Source organism: Alligator mississippiensis, chromosome 4, assembly GCF_030867095.1.
Source record: "Alligator mississippiensis isolate rAllMis1 chromosome 4, rAllMis1, whole genome shotgun sequence".
Taxonomy (NCBI): Eukaryota; Metazoa; Chordata; order Crocodylia; family Alligatoridae; genus Alligator; species Alligator mississippiensis.
In genome coordinates this window covers 6,409,494-6,429,525 of record NC_081827.1, presented here as the reverse complement: position 1 = coordinate 6,429,525, position 20,032 = coordinate 6,409,494, and the positions used below count along the sequence as shown (strand labels likewise).

The 20,032-nt window shown below is 48.6% G+C and overlaps 1 protein-coding gene and 1 non-coding gene across 13 annotated transcripts in view; one reads left to right on the top strand and one right to left on the bottom strand.

Annotated features, from left to right (window-relative positions):
- LOC109283187 (collagen alpha-1(VII) chain) overlaps positions 1-20,032 on the top strand; it is a 202,802-nt gene that overhangs the window by 144,113 nt on the left and 38,657 nt on the right. For 10 of the 12 annotated variants that reach the window (XM_059725736.1, XM_059725738.1, XM_059725732.1 and 7 more), the window contains 9 exons: positions 209-244; positions 1,301-1,360; positions 3,533-3,577; positions 4,649-4,684; positions 5,956-5,991; positions 10,110-10,166; positions 11,411-11,482; positions 12,896-12,967; positions 13,806-13,841. In XM_059725736.1, coding sequence (XP_059581719.1) covers positions 209-244; positions 1,301-1,360; positions 3,533-3,577; positions 4,649-4,684; positions 5,956-5,991; positions 10,110-10,166; positions 11,411-11,482; positions 12,896-12,967; positions 13,806-13,841 — 450 coding nt within the window. Of the gene's footprint in view, positions 1-208; positions 245-1,300; positions 1,361-3,532; positions 3,578-4,648; positions 4,717-5,955; positions 5,992-10,109; positions 10,167-11,410; positions 11,483-12,895; positions 12,968-13,805; positions 13,842-16,654; positions 16,741-20,032 lie in introns of all 12 variants that reach the window. The other 2 variants (XM_059725740.1, XM_059725741.1) reach the window with 2 other exon arrangements.
- On the bottom strand, positions 16,249-16,320 carry TRNAP-UGG (transfer RNA proline (anticodon UGG)). Its single transcript has one exon. It is a non-coding gene; the product is annotated as a tRNA-Pro (tRNA).

The following is a 20,032-nucleotide window of genomic DNA, read 5'->3' as shown; positions in this document are numbered from 1 at the left end:
TCATGGGTGCCGGGGTCCCTCCACGTGGGGCAAGACCCGGTGAGAGCTCACCAGGGCACTTAGTGCTTCTGCCCAGGTCTTCTCACTAGCATGGAGGAGCCCCCTTTGAAATCTCCGCGGCATGCCTTGCAGTCCACCCTCGTGTTACGGGATGGCAGAGCCCGGGCAAGGGTCTGCAAACCAAGTCCTCAGCTTTCTTCCTCTGCAGGGACTTCCTGGAGCCGACGGGCCCAAAGGCAGCAAGGTGAGCGGTATATGCTGGGAACCCCAGTGAGGATGCAAAAGGGAGTGCCCATGTAGCAACCTCAATCCAACGCTGCTGGATAGGGAGGGATCCCCATGCTGAATAACACAGAAGGAGGATGCATTGTGACATCTTCCCATTGCCCTTTCCCAGCCTTTGGTATCACCCCTTGCAGGTGGAGTCAACCCTGACCCCAGTCACATCTCCCTGCTCTCCAAAGGGCCTCCGCACCTTCCCCAGAAGCGTTGGCAGGAAAGGGACCTGACTGAAAGCCCCCTGAGATTTTTTCCATGGGTTGCTGTGGGCTTCAGCCCCGGCCCCTGGATGAGGGATGCTCTTAGAAAAGGAAATATTACTCATAAAATGATGGGATGCATGTAGGGTTACCAACCCTCCAGGATTGCCCTCCAGGAATTAGACATAAATCTTCAGGAGAGACTGCTGGGAGTCACCCAGGAGATAAAGGATAGGGCATCCATTCAAATAAATATTAAATGTTGGCTCCAATTTATACAGTAGTGCAGTGGGTTTTTAAAATGTAATAGTCATGTGCATTTGACTTCCCGAGCACAGGACAGTAGATCAGTCTTTAATGTCCTAGCGTCATGTAATAAAACCTCCCGAAAAAGATCCAAACAGAGTTGGAAACCTTAGATCCACGTGAGCTCCCTTGTTTGGCCTTCCAGGGCAGGGGTTACAGAGCGCTTTGGATAACGTTGATACAGGGACTTGGCTTGAACTCAAGTGCTGGGAACGTTTTTGATGTCAATGGGTTTTGGAGTATGCCACAAGTGACCTGGGCAGCCTCTGTGTGGCACGTGGGGACCAGCAACGCAGCAACAGCTGGGGCAGGGGGCAGAAAGCAGAGCAGCAGATAGGGCAGGGGAAGGAGATCGGCGTGGCACTCAGGGAGGGCACCGGGCTAATTTGTGGTATGCCTGCCAAAGAGGTTGGCCCCTACTACACTCAGTGATTAATGACAGAGAGATCTGGTTTTGGCCGGAGAAATGTAGTCGTGTCTCTGATGTGACACCTTTGTGCTCCTCTGTGCTGCAGGGAGAGAGCGGCGTCGGCGTACCTGGCCCAAGAGGTACCCGTGGACTCCCTGGCCCTCGGGTAGGTCTTCCCACCAACACGCCTGGCTCTGGCTCTTGAATTGCAGAGCCTCTTCTGAACAACCTGTACCTGAGGCTGCTTTTTGTGATTGCACGATGATCCCGTCATCGGCACGGCCCTTGAAGTGTCGGTCCTGAATCCTCTTGAGTGTTTAAGTGTGAATAATTCACAAGCAGAGACCACATTTGATAGATCCAGAGGAGATGTCCTCTGTCCTCCATCTGGTTTCACTGCTCATGGCTGCTTGTTCATGGCTGTGGTGCTGGAGTCAAGCCTGTGCTCTTGCTTACAAGTAGAGATTTGCAACCACGCTGTAGCCAGTGGACAGGCTGGGTCTCCGAGCAGCAAGGCCATTTGCACCAGCCCAGCCCTTTGCAATTTCCTTGTTCCTGCATGGGTGGCATGCATGTAAGGTGCAGATGGAGAAGAGACTGAAATTGGATCCAAGGTCCTGAGTGCGATCCCCTTTCCACAGGTAGAACATCATTGGTTTAATTGGCATCACTCCCCATTTCCTTCCTGTCCATTAGCACATCCGCTGAATGAATTTGTGCCACTCGATAGGTTTCTATGGTATTCACTTTATGGTATTCTACAGTGAATACCACATATGGCATTCACCGTGTGTTTGGCCATGTCTCCTTGGTGGGTATTCGAAAGGTTGTCTCCCACCCGACTATTGGCTAGACTCAGGACCGCTTCGTTTCCAAGCGAGCAGATGCATTCAGTCAAGCATGGCCCATATCCTGCAGATTTACAGTGTCATAAACATGAGTACAGCCTGGCCTCAGGAGCCTTTCTAACTCATTAAAATAGTATGAAAAAAGTCAAGTCGTATGAAATAAAGAAATAACCTCCCCGAATAGAACATATGCCGGTCTTTTAAACATAAAGATACCTGTTTGCAAAGTGATTCCCATGAAGACACTTTCTAGTGGGCATCAAGCCCCGATCACAGCTGCTTAAGAGCTAGTGTGGCAGAAATAATAATAGGGGGAAAAAAAGGAGGAGCAAGAGATCGGGTGTTTAAGCAGAACAAAAGCACCCAGCGGTCATGGGGCAGGATGTACATCCTCGGGGTGAGCAGAAAAAGACGTCCTAATTCACAGCTTCCTCCATGGCCATTCCATGCGTAAACTGACTTTATTACCCAACACATTTATACAAACCATTTACACAAACGACCAGCTGCCAGGAGAGCTGTTGCGGCAGACCCCTGGGACGCGACGCCGCGGGAGAATGTCAACACCTGCGAAAGGTCTAGCTAGCGTAAATCTTCCAAAAGGTTGGGCGCTGTGTTGTTGTTTTGGAAGGAGATGGTGCAACACTGGAGGCCTTAATCTCTTCTTCGCTCCTTTAGTGTCGCTCTCGTGTGAATTATTGAAGGCGCTGGAATTATTTGGGATTGACAGCAGTGTCACGGAAACCAGAATCTGGCAGGGGGGTGGCGGGGCGTCGCATATGTTCTTTGTAAAAGTCTGGTGCTTCAAGGCGAAATTATTCAGAAATTCAGATGCTTCCAGTCAAATTGTTTTTTTTACTTTTTATTGTATTTTATTTGTAGCTGGGGATGGGGGTTGTACTCAATGACCTCCTGAGGTCCCTTCCCACTCTCATTTTCTCTGCTTCTATGGCGAAGCTAGCCAGGCCGCAAAAGCACTTGAATCAACCAAAGTAGTTTCCCTTTATATTAAGGTTTATAAAGGGCTATAGATGCTCTAGGTGTGCTAAAGACGTGTAAAATGGGATATAAAAAGTTGTGTGTGTCTGGGGTGCACTTTCTCACGGTCTTGCATGGGAGATGCTTTACCGTGGTCTTTCATCTTTACCGTGGAAGCTGCACCTTTTACAATTAAACGTATCATTAAAAAAACCACATCTTGATCTGAGTAAAAATATAACACTCTTAAATATGACGTAGAAGCGGTATCCTTGAAACCATGCATTTGTTTGGTGGTTTAGTTTATTCTTAAACTGCAGGGTGGAAAGTGTGCGTGCATCTTACATGCAAGGGTGCCTTCTCTTCGAAGGAATAACGCACGGGATGGCTGCACAGATGCATGGTTTACAAAGGGTCAGGGGAGTAACATGCAATGGCTCCATTGAGCAAATGCAGGGGGTGAAACCATCTGACCCCTTCCTAAATCCTAAACTCAATCTCTCTGCTCACAGGGTGACGAGGGGCTCGCAGGCATTCGAGGCCCCATTGGCATGATGGTAAGAGCCAGCGGAGCTCGTGAGAGGGGTTTTACGGCACGAGTGCAGCAGGCCTGAGTCGTTTGCGCTTGCCCTGAATGAGCCCACTGCTGGAGACCAAGCTTTTCAAAGCCAAATAAAGGGTCCAAATGCCCCATTGCCTATGATTTCAGTGGCGGTAGTGTGTGCATGGAGCAATTCTATGTACTGCTGAGTAGAGCTGAGTTGCATTTCTCATGAAATCTGTAAAGGCTTAGGTCTTGGCGAGGGCACTATCAAGGAACCATGGCGCTGGGGGCAGGAGACTTGAGTGCCAGCCCCAGATCAGTCACTGACTCTGTCCCCATGTGCACTGAATCTGAAGTAGATGTGCCTCACTTTCCCTGACTTCTATAAAATGGGACTAACGATCCTGGGGAAAAGTGCTCTGAGCTCCATGCATGAACGATGCCCTGAGAGTGCACAGTGCTGTATTAGGGATATATTATATTACTGTGTTATATTACTGTTCTTTAGTTCGCGGCCTAACAAGCTGAATGGGATTGGGACCCCATGGTTGGTTTCTTTATAACTGCAGGATAAGATGGGATGGGATGGGATGGGATGGCTCCACTGGTCTGGAGACAGTCTTGTTCTGGTGCTTCTGCTGAATGGGTCAAATGAAACCAGCAGGAAAAAACCTCCCCTAAGGAGGGAGGCTGCACTCCAGAGTGGCACTTTAGTCCAATGGGAACCTCAAAGGAGAGCAGTTATTTATTTATCAATCAATCAAGAATGACTTGATTATTATAATAATAATTATTATTTAAGGCTTGAGGTGGTCCAGTGATTAGGGAGTGAGGCTGGGACCCAGGGAGGATCCAATTCTTTGCTTCACTGCAGACTTCCTCTGTGGTATTGGGGAAGCCGGTGAAAACCCACCCAAGCCTCAGGTCTATCAAATGGGGGAACTGGCCTGCCTTCCCCCACAGATCCCCATCACCTATGGACTCCTCCCTTCCCTGGAGCTCGGTCCCCCACAAGACCTTGACACTATCACATGTTCTCAGCTGTGGGTTACTTGTTCTGAAATATCATTTCATGTGCTTGCAGGGTTTGAAAGGCCTCCCGGGAGTGAAAGGAGAAAGAGTAAGCAGCAGTGGTCATCATCTCTGCTCTTGGTACAGTGGTTATGGGCACTCCAGCCAGAGGAGCCACCCATGAAAGCCATTTTCTACAGCATTTCTATTCAGGCAGGAGTGCGAGACTCAATTGACAGTATAGCTAATCATAGTCACCCAACGTTTAAACCCAGCAGCCTGGCAGTGGCAGCAGCATTTCTATTCAGGCAGGAGTGCAGGACTCAATTGACATTGTAGCTAATTCTAGTCGACCTGAATCCTTGTAAGCACTTGACCCCACATCTGTTAACAACCCTGTCTCCTTTTTAATAGTCTAAATCTTCCACTAATCAAGCTAGCCATTCTTCAGCCATTCTGCTGTCTGGTAGCTGCTCCTGGTAATATAGCTCCTGATTCTCCCTCTAGCTAAAAACATCAACTCAGGTGAACATTAACTCATTAACTTTCAGTGAAGCATTGGATGGACTGCCAAGAACCTCAAGAAGTCTAGGTTTTGTTTTATGAATCTGAAAAGAGATGCACATTTAACTCTAATGACTATGGGACTAAAGAAACAGCATATTTTGATTATTTTTTGCCTGGTTTCTGTTTTTCATACGCAATAGCAAATTAACGCACGTTCCAATGAAGTTATGTTTGTTTTGGCGTTGATTTTAAATGGAATAAAATAGTCCTCGGCCCATAGCATGTTAGTAAAGCATCTCATTTCTTTTTAACTGGGGAAAAATACGTGCTGTGTTATATGGGACGATGTGCTACTGCACCCACCTTTTCAAAATCCCTGACCTGCCCATGATTAGAAGGGGTTGTCAAGCCTAACTTCCTGCATAGATGACTGTTTATTCCAGCCTAACAAAGAGTTTCGGGGGTCTCTCCTTTTGGGCTCTCATGGTCTCGCTACAAACATACAATGAGAAGGAAGCTCCTGGGTTTTTTTGCTGCATGAAATTCTGATTTATGGGATACCTCCAATACACAGCATAGTACTGCGTAGTCGACTATATTAGCAAGTGACTGGTATTTGTTGCTTGTGAGGTCTTCTGCCCTTTACTCTCTTAGGCCTGGTTTTTCCCATTTATAAAATGAAGCCTTACACATGAATTTTTGGGCTGAGCTAATCCTGACAAGGTGATGCAAGCTTCCCGGATGAACTGGGTACCATAAATACCAAGAATTATAATGATTTATAGCAGCAGCTTATGGATAGATCAATGTACTGAATAATGTAACAATTGGAGGAAAAAGCCATCCATCGTCCTTTTTCTTTTCCATATTCAGGGTGATCGTGGCCACCTGGGACCCAAGGGAGAAAGGGTAAGTGGTATAAACTGTTAACTCTATGGGGAGGTATGGAGGATTTTGGCTGTCGTATTTGGGGTCAGGAAGAAATTTTACCCCATGGTCAGATTGGTATGGACTGTGGGGGGCGGGTTTGCCTTCCTCCGGAGCAGGGGGCATGGCTCTCTTCCTGGGATCTCTTGAACATATATTAACAACCATTCATAGAAGCATAATGTTGGCCGCCGTGGTCCCCCTGCTTTACCTGTAGCAGGTTCAGGTCTTGTGGCTTGTGTTGTGTCAGGGTTTATGGTAGTTTTATGAAGTGTTCAGATTATGGATTTGTATGGGATGGTTTGGACAGGGATGATCCTGCCTCGGCAGGGGGGTTGCATTAGATGACCCCTGGAGGTCACTTCCAGCTCTACGTCTTTATGACACTATGGCTGCCAATTAGCAACTGGTTAATTGTGTGCATAATGTCAGCAAGTGCACCAAACAGAGCCCTAAAGAGGTGAAAAATGTTTCCAGGCATCTGGGATCGCTGCCATTTTTGCACCAAGGTGTAGAAAAGGTTTTATAAGGGGATAAAGACAGCTAAGGGATAAGGAAAGCTTATTGCATCACGTTTTCTGTCCATGGATCCTAACATATGGTGCCTTTCATCACAGAAGACCTGGGTTCAAATCCTGACATGGTTCCCACCTGACCATTGTGACATTCCTGGCCCCAAATTTGCCTGTAATAGAAATGTTGCATGAGAACATTTGGCCTTGGAGAGCTTAATACTTGTAGATCGTGAATGGGTGGAGCTGGATTTTCTTCTAGCTCCGTTGCAGGCTGGAGCCACTGCAGCGAGACCCCTGGCATGATAATTCAGAAGTAATTCTGCACCCCATACCAAAATGCAGCCATCTCTGGGATGCAACATGGCTGGTGTGTATTGATGCCCATCGATGCTTTTTTGGGGAGTTTAGGCTGGGAAGTGAAAATGTATCTGAGTTCAGAAGCGCGCCGCTCATCCCAAAATGTATTCAAATGTGAAAAGCCACAAGTGCAAGGATACTTAAACTGACTACAGTAAGAATTACCCCAATGCCTGGCTCCGGAAAGTAGTGAACTTCTACCCAGCATCCTGTTAACTTCCCTCCCAGCTGAAATGGCTGATTGGAAAATGAGGTTTAGAAAACCTACATGGCAATTCTCCCTTTGAGTCACACTGTACTAAATGATTAAGGCCAATTTGTGTCTGAAGGCACTGCTTTCAAAGGGGTTGTGCTCTAGTGATGAATCAATTCTTAATCGTGAGGGAGCTTGAAAATACTTTCCCAACTAAAGGAATGGGTAATGCCCTCTCCTTAATAAAATATAAGCTGGAGAGTGAGATAAAACAGGATGGGAGAGATAATTGGTTTGCATTGGCTCCATCTTATTGCAGTCTCACTTTATGCCTAGCTCCTGCTACCTCCATCCAGAAGTAATGGTGTGAAACTATGGGCTGTGCTCTGCGGCACACCAAACTATAGGATCTCTTGGTGTCCTTGGGTCTTCCCATCTGTAAAGCCATCTGCTTCAGAGCGCATCACACGCCGGGACATGGAAGAGCATATTGAACTGGAAGGCCGGTTTACTTACTGTATATTCTCACATACCACGCAACCCGCCCTCCCTACCCAAACCAGACAGACACCTTGTTTTTGGAAGGCAGAATCTAGAGAAAAGGATCTTTCCACAGTCTGAGATGGCTTTTTCATGGGGTAGCTGCATTGCAAGATGACTACCGTCTTCTTTTTCAGCTGCCAGAAACTGGAAACACTGGGCGCTGCCCCTCCTGCCCTCTTGCTGAGAGAGAAGCTGGCAACCATTTTGCAAAATAGCATTCCCAAGCTTCAATTCTGGCAAAGAAAAACAGCTTCTCCACTTAATGCATGCACCCCAATTGTGGAGGGCTGAACTTTTGGGGAAAAGGTGTGCATGGTATGCAAGGAAATACGGTATTTGTATTGCAAGAGCGCTCGGGGCCATATCTGCATTGCAGACTTGCTGTCATGCCCTCAGACACACTGCAGCTCCTCCTGAGCTAGAAGCAGTGGAGACACCCTGGCTCAGTGCTTCGGGTGGGCTAACGAACCCTGCTGAGCGATGGTGCTGATTAGCTCGCTCCCAGGCAAATCACCCTGTGGGGCAGCAACACATCTCCTAGTTCAACCAGCTGCCTGCACAGATCGGTGCAGTGTGTCGGAGGGTGCACATACCTGGCAGGGTAAGTTTGCAGCATCGATATAGCCAGGCCTTGCTGTACGAACACCTGGGAAAGGGAGTCCTTGCCACAAAAGCTTGACAGTCTCTAGAAATGGCTAGCAAAGAGGATGGAGATGCTGCAAGGGTTTATTTCCCTCCTAGGAAAGGCGTGTTGAAATACCGAAGGATAACAGTAAAGCAGTGATTTGCAACCAGGATGTCGAGAGCCATTGAGAACCACTCCAGTAAAGCATTACCTACTCTCCACGGTGCTGCAGCCAAGGCTGGGTCAAGATACGTCTCACCAGCCCAAACCTGACAAGTGTGGAAATAAGAAGTTAAGGAGATAGACTTGTGCCTTCTTTCCCAATTGCATATTGCCTACAAAAGTGTTAGAAACCCACTCTGACACTCCCAACTGGATAGCAAAATCAGTGTATCCCCATCTTCTCCTATACAGGGACTCGGCAGTGACCTCACGTAGCTTTATCCCACCAGACTGACATACTTTCCTGCCCCGCGCTGTGCATTTTGGAAGTTCTTCTGCTTTAATGTGTCTTGTCAGCCATCTTCAGACCCACAGATAAAGCAGTTATGGAAGTCAATCATCTTTGGCTGCTAGGAATTGCTGATATATATATATATGCGCAGAAATCCTTATGGAGGTATTGAGCCTCATCCCTTAATATACCTTGATAACCAACTGCTCTTTCTTTGGTCCGTAACTGCTTCTAACAACTTTTCTTTTTGCTCCAGAGGTTTATTACCTTCTTCCCCCTTTTTTGTTAAGTGACTATTTTCATGTCCATAATGGGAGTTCAACAAAAATCATCTCTGCTATTTAGCTAAGGCTGTCTCCGCTTCTCTCCCAGATCGGTGGAAGGACATTTTGTGCTTGAAAGCTTGTCTAACGTCTCTCCCAACCCTATAGTTGGCTCACTTAAAGACATTACACGACAAATCTTGGTTTGCGTAATAACCAAGTTCAGCCATGCTGCGTAAGGATGTTTCCGTGCCTGAGCATAGCTGAAGGTTGGTCATTAAACTTTCAAGCAGGTGTTCATGGAAGAAATTTTGCACTTAAAATCCTAGAATCATAGAAAATTAGGGCTAGAAGGTCACATCTAGTCCATCCCCTGCTCAAGGCAGGACCAGTCCCAACTACATCATCCCAGCCAAGGCTTTTTCTACCCGGGTCTTCAAAACCTCCGATGATGGAGATGCCACCACCTCTTTGGATAGCCTGCTCTAGTGTGTTACTACCCTCCTCGTGAGAAAGTTTTTCCTGATATCTAACTTAGCTCTTGCTTGAAACAAACTGATGCCTTTGTGGATTAACTCAGCATTGGGTTACAGGTCACCCTCCTCTAAACCCTTCAGGACCCATCTTTTCTTTGCTCCCCTCCCCTCCAAGGAGGACATGTGGGCTCATGCTTTAAGATGGAAACAGGTGTCCAGGACCTCCAAAATGCGAATCCAAGCTTGAGCACCAATTTATCATAGCCGAGTCACTTGACTTCTCTAGGTCTCGGCTACTCCATCTGTAAAATGGGATTCCCCCCGTGAGACATGACTAATTGCTGTACGGCGGCTTGCAAGGAAATGCAGGGTACTATTTCTACTACTAGTTTGAATGCGAACAGCCAGGCACTGACAATCCTGGACACCTAAATCTCCTTCCTCCCACAGATCAGGAACTGAACCGAGGTCTCCTGGTTTGCCACGTGCTGCTCGATCCCAGCTGCCTGGTGGGGTGGTTATTTTTATACCTGTCTTTTTACTAAGTAAATCGTCCAGGGTGACATCTGCTAAACCAATAACACCAAATGCCTCGCTGCCCAATGGGGTTTGCAGTAACTGCAGTTGTGCGTTATTACTGAAGTCTCTATCGTTATGTCCTGTCTGTTCTGTAGGGTGACCCCATTACTATTTTTGGACCACAAGGCTACAAAGGCAACAAAGGAGACGCGGTAAGTCTGGAGCAGCGTGTCTCCTCCATGGCTCTATTAGTCCTCACCACTTCTAGCAATGCTCGCCGTTATCTTGCATTTTCCACCTCCTCGTCCTAGTTTGTGCCCGGTGACAGCTACGATGAAATGCAGTCAGAAACCTGCTCAAGCTGGAAAATTTCTATGGGCTCAACGTGCCTTTCTGGCTGGGGGAGCTCCCCTATGAAACAGAAACCTGTCGAATTTGGACCTTTTCCCTGGTCCTGTGTGATTTGGTCTTAGGCAGATTTCACTGGATTATGTGGCTTTGAGGTGGGAATTGTAGCAGTGGTAAAGTGAACAGGGATAGTTAGTATCTCAGAGGGGTGAGTGGATAATAAAATGCTGAACCAGGGACCGACGGTGGCATCTGGAGTCCTTCACTCTCAGGTGGCCAGTTTAACCCGGTCCTGGACTGATTACATATAGGACGCGTCTACATGTCACCGTACAGCGACGATGCTACTGCACCGTCCTCGAAACCCTTCGGGGCCGTCTTTTTCTTGCTCCTCTCCCCTCCAATGAAAGACATGTAGTCTCATGCTTTAAGATGGAAACAGTTGTCCAGGAACTTCAGAAAGCTAATCCAAGCTTGAACCGATGTATCATAGCTGAGTCACTTGACTTCTCTAGGCCTTGGGAAGTCCATCTGTAAAATGGGAATCCCCCTGTGAGACAAATAGTGGGCAAGCTAATTCCTAGATGGGCTGTGCTGGAAAGAAAACTCAAGTCAGGATCTTCTAGCAATGATCACCACAGATTGTCCCTCCTTCTGTGCTTTGCTCTCATGAGCACTAGGCAGGGAGGTAGGGGCAGAAGGGTCATGGCTAAACGTCCTTTGCTCCCACATTGCTTAGGTTGGGTGAGTACTGAAGGAGGAATGGGCTATGGGGAAGATCTGCCTTGAGATGTGATACTCAGGCGGACGTTCATGGTCAAGCTAGACCGCTGCTGGAAGGCATTTTAGGGAGTTTTTAATGCAGCGAGTTGCAGGATTAGGGCTAGAGCGTGGGCCTGAGGTTGGACCTAAGTAAGCAACATGGGTGGGTGGTGTCAGTCCTGTTCCTAGAGGGAGAATACATTGAGCATTGGTAGGTGATGAGGTGAGGGGACTTCTAGAAGTTTTGCTCCACTGGAGTGCATTTCAGACAGGCACGTCTGGATTCGGTGGGGGCGGATTTGTCCTTCCAAGGTGTTGTCCACAAAAGTTTTGTCTGACCCCTTAGGGAGAAAGAGGCCCACCAGGCTTTGATGGAGACAAAGGAGAGAAAGGGGAAGACGGGCCTGCAGGAGAAAAGGTAGGAGCCTCCTAATTCCTTATGGGTCCTTGGAAGATGCAGAAGCTTCATGTCCTCTTTGGGGTGAATCGGCCTTGCAGGTACATGGCTGTCCTCTACAGGATGCCATGCATAGGAGCTGCCCAAATGCAGCAATGATCACCACAGATTAAACCAGAACTAGCACTGGTTTAGTGAAGGTTGAGTTTGCTTGTCTATTCTTGCCCAAAATTTCTCCCCACCCCCAAGCGTCATGCAGCGAGTGGTGCATTGGTTTCTGTCCCCGCCACAGGGCTAATTGCACCTGTAACCCTGCTCTGCCTCTTTCTGTGTCCCCTTCTGACGTGCCAGGTTTCAAGCTGTCACCCTGTCAGGGTCACATCATGTAATTTTCCCACTCTCAGACTGAGCCCTGGGCACTGAGCACAATTACTTTAGCAGGTCCAAATTAGATTCAGGACCTGCAATTCTCTTCCCTGCAAAAGGAGAATAACCCCCATGTGCTGTGACCTCACCGTTGTGTATAGCAGAATATCGCTTACCTAGAATCCAAGCGTTTCGGAGAAAAAGCTCTTAACCAATAACCAAGCTGTACACATATCTGTCTCCCCAAAAGGACATGGGGAAGAAACCTCAGGAGATCCTGCAGGATCTGTTTCTGGGCTCCAATCAGTCTCTTCCCTCCACCCCCCACAAACATCTGATTAACAACTTCTCCTTTCCCCTTCCCTCCCCTTTTGGTGATGATTTCATGTCACATTGATTTCTAAGCTCGCAGCCTTGGCAAGACATCTGGGTAACTTCGGGTTAGAGCCTGCAAGCATTGTTACCACTAATAACTCCGTCATTGCTTAGTAATTGTCCCTGTGCTGTTTCATGGGAAACGGGTTATCTGGAGCCAGGGTGTTGCCTTTCTGCTTGTTTTCCAGCCGTGTCCTGTTAAACTAGACCGATACGTTGAGACAGGCAAGTCCAATAGCATTATACAGAGCGGCTTTGTCCGATTATAATGCATCAGCTCTGTGTCCATTCACAGATTCCCTCCCCGTAGTACTGCACGGGGCTTTTAGGGTCCTGAAGTAGGAAAGCCGTGCTATTTAATGCAGGCTGCTAGCGTGGTCACTCTTTTCTGCTTGAGATGTAAACTCCCTCCTTCCAGAATATATCGGGATATAACCCCGGCTCTGGGTGCAGCCCCAATTAGCCATCTAGATCGGTGCTTCTGGGTCTGAAATGTCAAGGCGAGGAGCTGTGCGAGCGAACCCTCTTCATCAACCTTGATCCAAGCAATGAAAACCCCCGGGACAACCACAGGCAGCCCCAAAAGATAGCAGGGGAAGATGGGGAAATAGGATTTTTAAGTGGAGGGAGCAGCTTCTAGATCCACGATGCTAAAATCCCTTTGCTCGGCATGTCTTGTTTTATTACCGCCAGGGCGTTAAAGGCGAAGCCGGTTCCAAAGGAGCGATTGGGCTGTTCGGTGCCCGAGGGCCCGTGGGGCAGAAGGTCAGTGCTGTGGGCCAGAGGGACGCTAGAAAACCAATGTGGAGGAAGCATGGTTAAGTGCCCAGTGTCTGAGAGCTGGAGTTAGACCCTCATAATGGTGCTGATTGAGGGCCTTCAGGGTCACCCAAGCTCCTTTGGTCCATGACCCTGCACCACTCCGGTGCTATTAATGCAGACGTGATGTCTCTGTACCCTGCACCCTCCAGGAAGATAACCCCTCGCCACAGTGGTCTTCCTCTTAATCGAGACAGTGGAGTAGCTCTGTCAGCCCCGACCTACCCACTTGCATCCCTTGGGGTATCTCCTTGGATAATTAGGCATAAGGGGCTCCAGGGTTTCTCCAGCTGCCCAGTGGGGAGAGCGATGTGGAAGTACCTCTGCGGTGTGCTGTGAGCGTGTGGATGCTCACCAGGAGCTTTGCAGCATGCATGGCTGTAAGGGGGGTAACTAAGAAAGAGTTGGGAAAAGCCTCCAGACTGCGAAGGAACAGCCAGGCCCACTGCATTTCAGATGACACTTAAAATCAAAGGCCTGACCGTCTGTTGTCCCCATGCCACAGCTAGATGCTCCAGCTGACTTGCATTTTCTTCAGGAAGACGCCTTTCTTGGCTTCCTGTCCTAAACCGCTGTGCCAAGTGGCGTCGCACAGCTGTTCAACATCCGTCACGCCCCACCCCAGAGGCAGCTGCACTCTTTGGTGCCTTGGGATCCTCCAGGAGCTGAAGTAGTGGGAGAGAGACCCTTGCTAGGACCGAATGGGGGCTTGCTCGCAGAGCGGAGGCTGCAGGTTGAACGTAGCTGTTTCTCGTGTTTCATGCACCTCTGCTTTTCCTTGCAGGGAGAACCTGGAGAGCCTGGCCTGCCGGGATTTGCTGTGAGTCGGAGCATGTTGTGACCCCATTTCCCGTTAGTGGTGTGAGAGTATCACGGAGATGATGCGTGTCCCACCAGGGCACCCTCAGATCTGGCATGCCCCCTGCGCACTCAACCGGCCCTTGACACTTAAGAAAGTGGGATATGTCCGAACATTGCCTGGTGCCTAGAGCCAGGATGGCTGGCAGAAGAGTGCGTGTAGGACCACTGGGGCTTTCCTTCCAGGTTTGGGTATCCAGCAACAACCCCGCACAAGGGCTCAGCCTGTTCTTCTGCAGCTTTGGACAGGCTTGGGTGGTGGTAGGGCCACGGGCTCCTCTCTGACTCACTTGCTGCTAGAGTTGTTGCAAGCAGGGAGGTGCCAATGGAAAAGAAATAAATTGGGTGAAACAGTCGTGAGGCTGCCTGTACAGATCAGTGGCATCAGCAATACGCTTTAATCAGGGCATTGCATTTTTGCATCAAAGGATCCCTTAAATATGGATTTTTTTCCATGTTATGTTTTGGGGATACATTGCATGGCTCAAACAGAAACTAAAATCCAATGAAAAGCTGGATAATTAGTCACTGGGATAACTCACCACAATTGTTGTAGAAGCTGGTGCGCTGAATCCCATTGATTTGTGCACAAAGCCCTTTGGCTCATTCACCACCTGTGGCAGCATAGTCAGCTATTTCTGAATGTACGTGCATCCTAAATCACAATGAAATTTGCACCTGATAATTAGTCGACTTAAAAGGTAGTGAGTCTGGCTTCAAAATAGCATCAAAGCAGCTAGCTGATGCTCAGAAAGTGTTGGATACTCCTTAGCTTTTCTTGGCTCCTCTCTTGTCATTGTTATATAGTGAGCACACTGTATGCAGGGGAGAGGGAAGTTTTTGGCTGAGAAAACAGTGCGAACTAGACTTGGGAGAGGTTGTGCCAGGCATGAAGATAAAGGTGGGATGGGATGAGCACGATGCTCTGGCTGACATGGTGAGAGGCCTCTATGCCAAGCCTGGATAGGGATGCCCCTTCCCATCCAGAGTACATCCCAATCCAGGAGGCAGCAAATAGATTAGCAACATTTTTAAGTTGCCAAATGGCTGAGAAACGCACCGGCTATTTAATTTGTGCTCTCACTGCTGTTCCATAGATTCATAGATTCATAGACAGCAGGGCTGGAAGGGACCTCGAGAGATCATCAGGTCCAGCCCCGCTGCCCGAGGGGCAGGAAGGCAGCTGGGGTCAGATCACCCCAGCAAGATAAGCAACCAAGCATTTCTTAAAGATATCCAGAGTAGGTGCTTGCACCACTTCTGGGGGGAGTCTATTCCAGACTCTGGAGACTCGGACAGTAAAGAAGTTTTTCCTTATGTCCAGCCTAAAACAGTCTTGCAGGAGTTTGTGACCGTTGGACCTTGTCTTCCCTTGGGGTGCCCTGGTGAACAGATGCTCCCCCAGATCCCGATGCACACCCCTGATGTACTTATAGGCTGCCACCAAGTCCCCCCTGAGCCTGCGCTTCTCCAGGCTGACGTGTCCCATGTCCCTCAGCCTCTCTTCATAAGGCCTGTTCTCCTGCCGTCTGATCATGCGCGTGGCTCTCCTCTTTCAAGCTTCTCCACATCCTCCCTGAATTGTGGAGCCCAGAACTGGATGCAGTACTCCAGTTGCGGCCTCACCAAGACTGAGTACAGCGGGAGGATGACTTCTTGGGTCTTGCTTGAGATGCAAGCCAGAGTTTTATTTGCTTTGCTGGCTGCAGCATCGCATTGGTGGCTCATTCATCTTGTGGTCAATCATGACCCCCAAGTCTTTTTCAGTCGTGGTGCTAGTGAGTGTAGCACTGCCAAGCCTTTAAGTATGATGTGGGTTTTTTCTCCCAAGGTGGAGCACCTTGCATTTCTCCATATTGAATGTCATCAGGTGTTGATGCGACCACCTTGCGAGCCTGTCCAGGTCAGCCTGAATTGCCAGCCTGTCCTTTAGAGTGACCACCTGGCTCCATAATTTGGTGTTGTCTGCAAACTTAGCCAGTCCACTTCTGACACCTGAATTCAGATCATTTATGAATATTCATATTCATGAATTCGTATTCATACTGGTCTCAGTACTGAGCCCTGGGGGATGCCACTCGTCACCATGCGCCATGTTGACTCGGTGCCATCCACTATCACTCTCAGCCGTCAGACCATAAAGTTGTTGAGGTCCCTGGTATTACCATGAGGACATCATGGGAGACCAAATCAAAGGCTGTTTTGAAATCTAAAGATGTGACAACCTCTTCTTTGTCCAGGTGATGCATCCCCTGGTCATAGATAGAAGAAGGAAGGCACCCAGGACACCTGCCAGCAATAGGCCACAGGGACCAGCCCTGAGCATCACATAGGTTTGCAGCACACCTTTTGCCTCTACCGGCCATAAAGGGCTCGTCCAGGATTTGAACCTGGGACCTCTTGCACCCAAAGCAAGAATCGTACCCCTAGACCAACAAGCCATATGAAAAAGGTAGCAGGGGCAGAGTACATGCCAGTCCCCATCCCAGAAAACCCATTCTTATGTACGCTGGTAGAAGCACCAGTTCCTTATTGAATATTTCACGCATCCTCACTACGACCGAATGAAAGACCGACGTGCAGCTATAGTGGAAGTCATGACCTGGTAGCGAAAGGGGCTCTTCCCAAACTTGGCAGTTTCTAAGCTTTGCAGGGTGTTCTCGGTGCAATGAGCACTCCTTGCCTGTTCAAGCAGCCCTTTGCATCACAGCCAGCTAGGATTCATGACTAACCCTCCGCATTATCATGCTATCATGCTCCCTCTTTTCTTTACAGAGACATGAAACTTGTTCTAGCAATATTTTAATGACGGTGTCCACTGAGCTTTATTCTTATCGGCAGCTATTTCCAGCATTCAATCGGTAATTGCTTTTAAATGGCTCTCTTAGTAGCTTTTATTGCCCTGCCTTTGTTTGCCTGAAGAGGCTTGATGTGAAAATTCAGAGAAGGAACTTAAGCTGAGTCTACCTAATCATGTTTTACTGACATGGAGAGCTCAGCTGGGGGTGGGGCTGAAAAGATTGCACCCCCATCCCAGCTGGGGGAGGTGAGGAAGCCCCACATCTGGACAGAGCTATTCCTGTAGAGGAGGGCTCCATCAGCCAAGTGTCTGTTGACCTGGGAGGTTTCATAGATTCATAGATGCTCGGATCGGAAGGGACCTCAACAGATCATTGAGTCCAACCCCCTGCTTGGGCAGGAGAGAGCGCTGGGTCAGATGACCCCAGCCAGATGCCTGTCCAGCCTTCTTTCAAAGACCCCCAAGGCAGGGGAGAGCACCACCTCCCTTGGGAGCCCAGTCCAAGTTTTGGCTATCCCCACCGTGACAAAGTTTTTCCTGATATCTAGCCTAAATCTGCTCTCTGTCAGTTTGTGACCATTGTTCCTTGTTACCCCAAGAGGCGCCCTGGTGACCAGAGCATCTCCGATCCCTTCTGCGCCCTCCTAATGAATTTGTAGGTGGTCACATGATCACTGCTCAGCCTTCTCTTGTGGAGGGTGAAGAGGTCCAGGTTCCTCAGTCTCTCCTCATAGGGCTTGTCCTGTAAGCCCCTAACCATATGAGTGGCCTCCTCTGGACCCTCTTGAAATTATCCACATCCTTCTTAAACTATGGTGCCCAAAACTGGACACAGTACTCCAACTGCAGTATGACCAAGGCCGCATAGAGGGGATGCATCACCTCCTTGGATCTATTCGTCATGCATGTGCTGATGCATGATAAAGCGCGGTTAGCTTTGCTGATGATTTTGTCACACTGACGACTCGTGTTCATCTTGGAGTCCACTGTGACTCTGAGATCCCTTTCCGCTGCTGTGCTGCTGAGTGGGTCACTGCCCAGCCAGTAGATGTGCCGGATATTTTTACACCCTAGGTGCAGCACTCCGCACTTGTCCTGTTGTACTGCATCCTATTGTGTATTGCTCACTTTTCTAACCTGTCCAGGTCTGCCTGCAATCGTTCCCTACCCTCCGGAGTGTGCACTTCACCCCACAATTTAGTATCGTCCACAAACTTGGACAGAGAACACATCACACCCACATCCAAGTCACTGCTGAAGACATTGAAGAGTACAAATCCAAGGACCGAACCCTGTGGGACCCCACTACCCACATCCTTCCAGGTCCATACCAACCTGTCTACTACCACTCTCTGGGTGTGACCACTAAGCCAATTTGCCGCCCACCAGACCGTGTAGGCATCTAAGTCACAGCCTCTTAATTTATTTATGAGAATTGGATGAGGTGCTGTAGCTCTGGCCAGCAGAAAACCCACATCCCATGTGTCTCTGCTAGGTCACTCTGCACAGCTTTGGTGGCAGCAACTCTCTCATGTAAACAAGCACCTAAGCATGAGCCTTGCCCCAGATACACTCCTCTCTCCACCCATTTCCCATCTTCCTTTCTCCCAGCCTCTCTTGGCCCATGGAAGCTTCCTATTTACCCCCAAATGAAAATGGTCTTGGAAAATACCACTTCAATGACACTCCCAAATTAGATCATTGAGTGATGAAGTGTTTGCCATTCCTTCTCGTGGGGAAGGCTCTTTTTTGCTCCTCTCTTTATGATTATTGTTCCTATTTATTAGTTATACTGCAGAGCACGCAGAAGCCTCAGCCATATCCCAGCACCCAAAGGTTCAAGGCACTGCTGAGGTGTAGGACACAAAGATGGTCCCTGTCCTGAAGAACTAAGTATAAGGCAAGAGACAACGTCTCAGCTTTTGCCAAGATTTAATCACTCAGGGGCATAAAAAGCAATTATTTGGGGCTCTGGGCAGCAGTGGCCACCACCACAGAATCACGGAGAAGTAGGGCTGGAAGGGACCTCCAGAGGTCATCTAGTCCAAACCAGGATCATCCCTATCCAAGCCATCCCAGACAAACCCTTAGCAAAACTGCACAGTTAACCCAAGACATAACACCCTAAACGGCCGCAGGTAAAACAGGAGCCGCGGCAGCCAAGTCCTGCTTGTGTAAAAGGTTGTTAATATACACTCAAGAGATCCCAGGTAGAGGCCACCCCCCCACCAGCTACTACAGTAGAAGGCAACTTCCTTCTTCAGTGTGTACCATTTTGATCACGGGGTAAAATTCCTTCCTGACCCCAAATATGATGATCGGTCTGGCCCAGAGTGGAGGGGCAAGATCATCTAGCCAGGAACCTCCAGGTTTAAATTCCCCCTGCAGCCAATGCCTCTGAGTAAAGCTTAAAAAAACCCCCTGATGCATAGCAGAAAAGGATGGGTGGGGGGAAAGGTGGAATTCCCTCCCAGCCCCATGCAGCAACCAGCAAAGCCCAGAAACATGGAAAATGCCCATAGGAGAACATAGGTATCGCTGCACCTAGATCATCCCTGACCAATGTGTATCCAACCTCTTCTTGAGGGATGGAGAGGGATGGAGGGGTCACAACTTCCCTAGGTGTCTAGTCTCTGTCTCCCTAATCTAGCAGTGAAGAAGTTTTTCCTGATATCCAATCTAAACCTACTTTACTACAGTTTGAGCTATTGGTCTGCGTCCTACTCTCTGCAGCAAAAGAGAAAAGGTGTTTTTCCCCCTTCATGGCAGCCCATTTTTACAACCCACCTCCCCCAGCCCAAAATCAGTACTCAAGGCTGGTGCCCACTGCTGGCATCACCCCCCAGAAAGGTTTGCTCCTCTCCCATCACAGATGCCTCCATTCTGTTTGCAGCTTAGCAGACAAATAGAGCCTTTGGGTTTTTTTATGGGACATGTTACCTGCCCTGCTGCAACACATTATTGACCATGTCTCTAAATAGTCACCAGTCTCCGGGTAAGGAAAGAGGACAGAGAGGAGCATTGTGCCCAGTGATTGACTACAGCAAGGCCAGGGCAGATGTGTATTCAGAACTCCTGCCGATCTAGTTGACCAGATTCATGGCCCCATATAAGAAACTCAGGGTTTCTCTCTAGTCATAGAAAATCATAAAAAATTGGGGTTGGAAGGGACCTCAGGTGGTCACATCTAGTCCAACCCTCTGCTCAAAGCAGGACAGCACCAACAACACTATCTCAACCAAACTACGATGTGAATCAATATCTTTGACTGTCAGGAATAACGCTTCCAATCTCCTGTTGCTCCAAATTCAGCAGTCTGACACGTTCCACTAAGCTTTTGCTTCGAGTTAGAC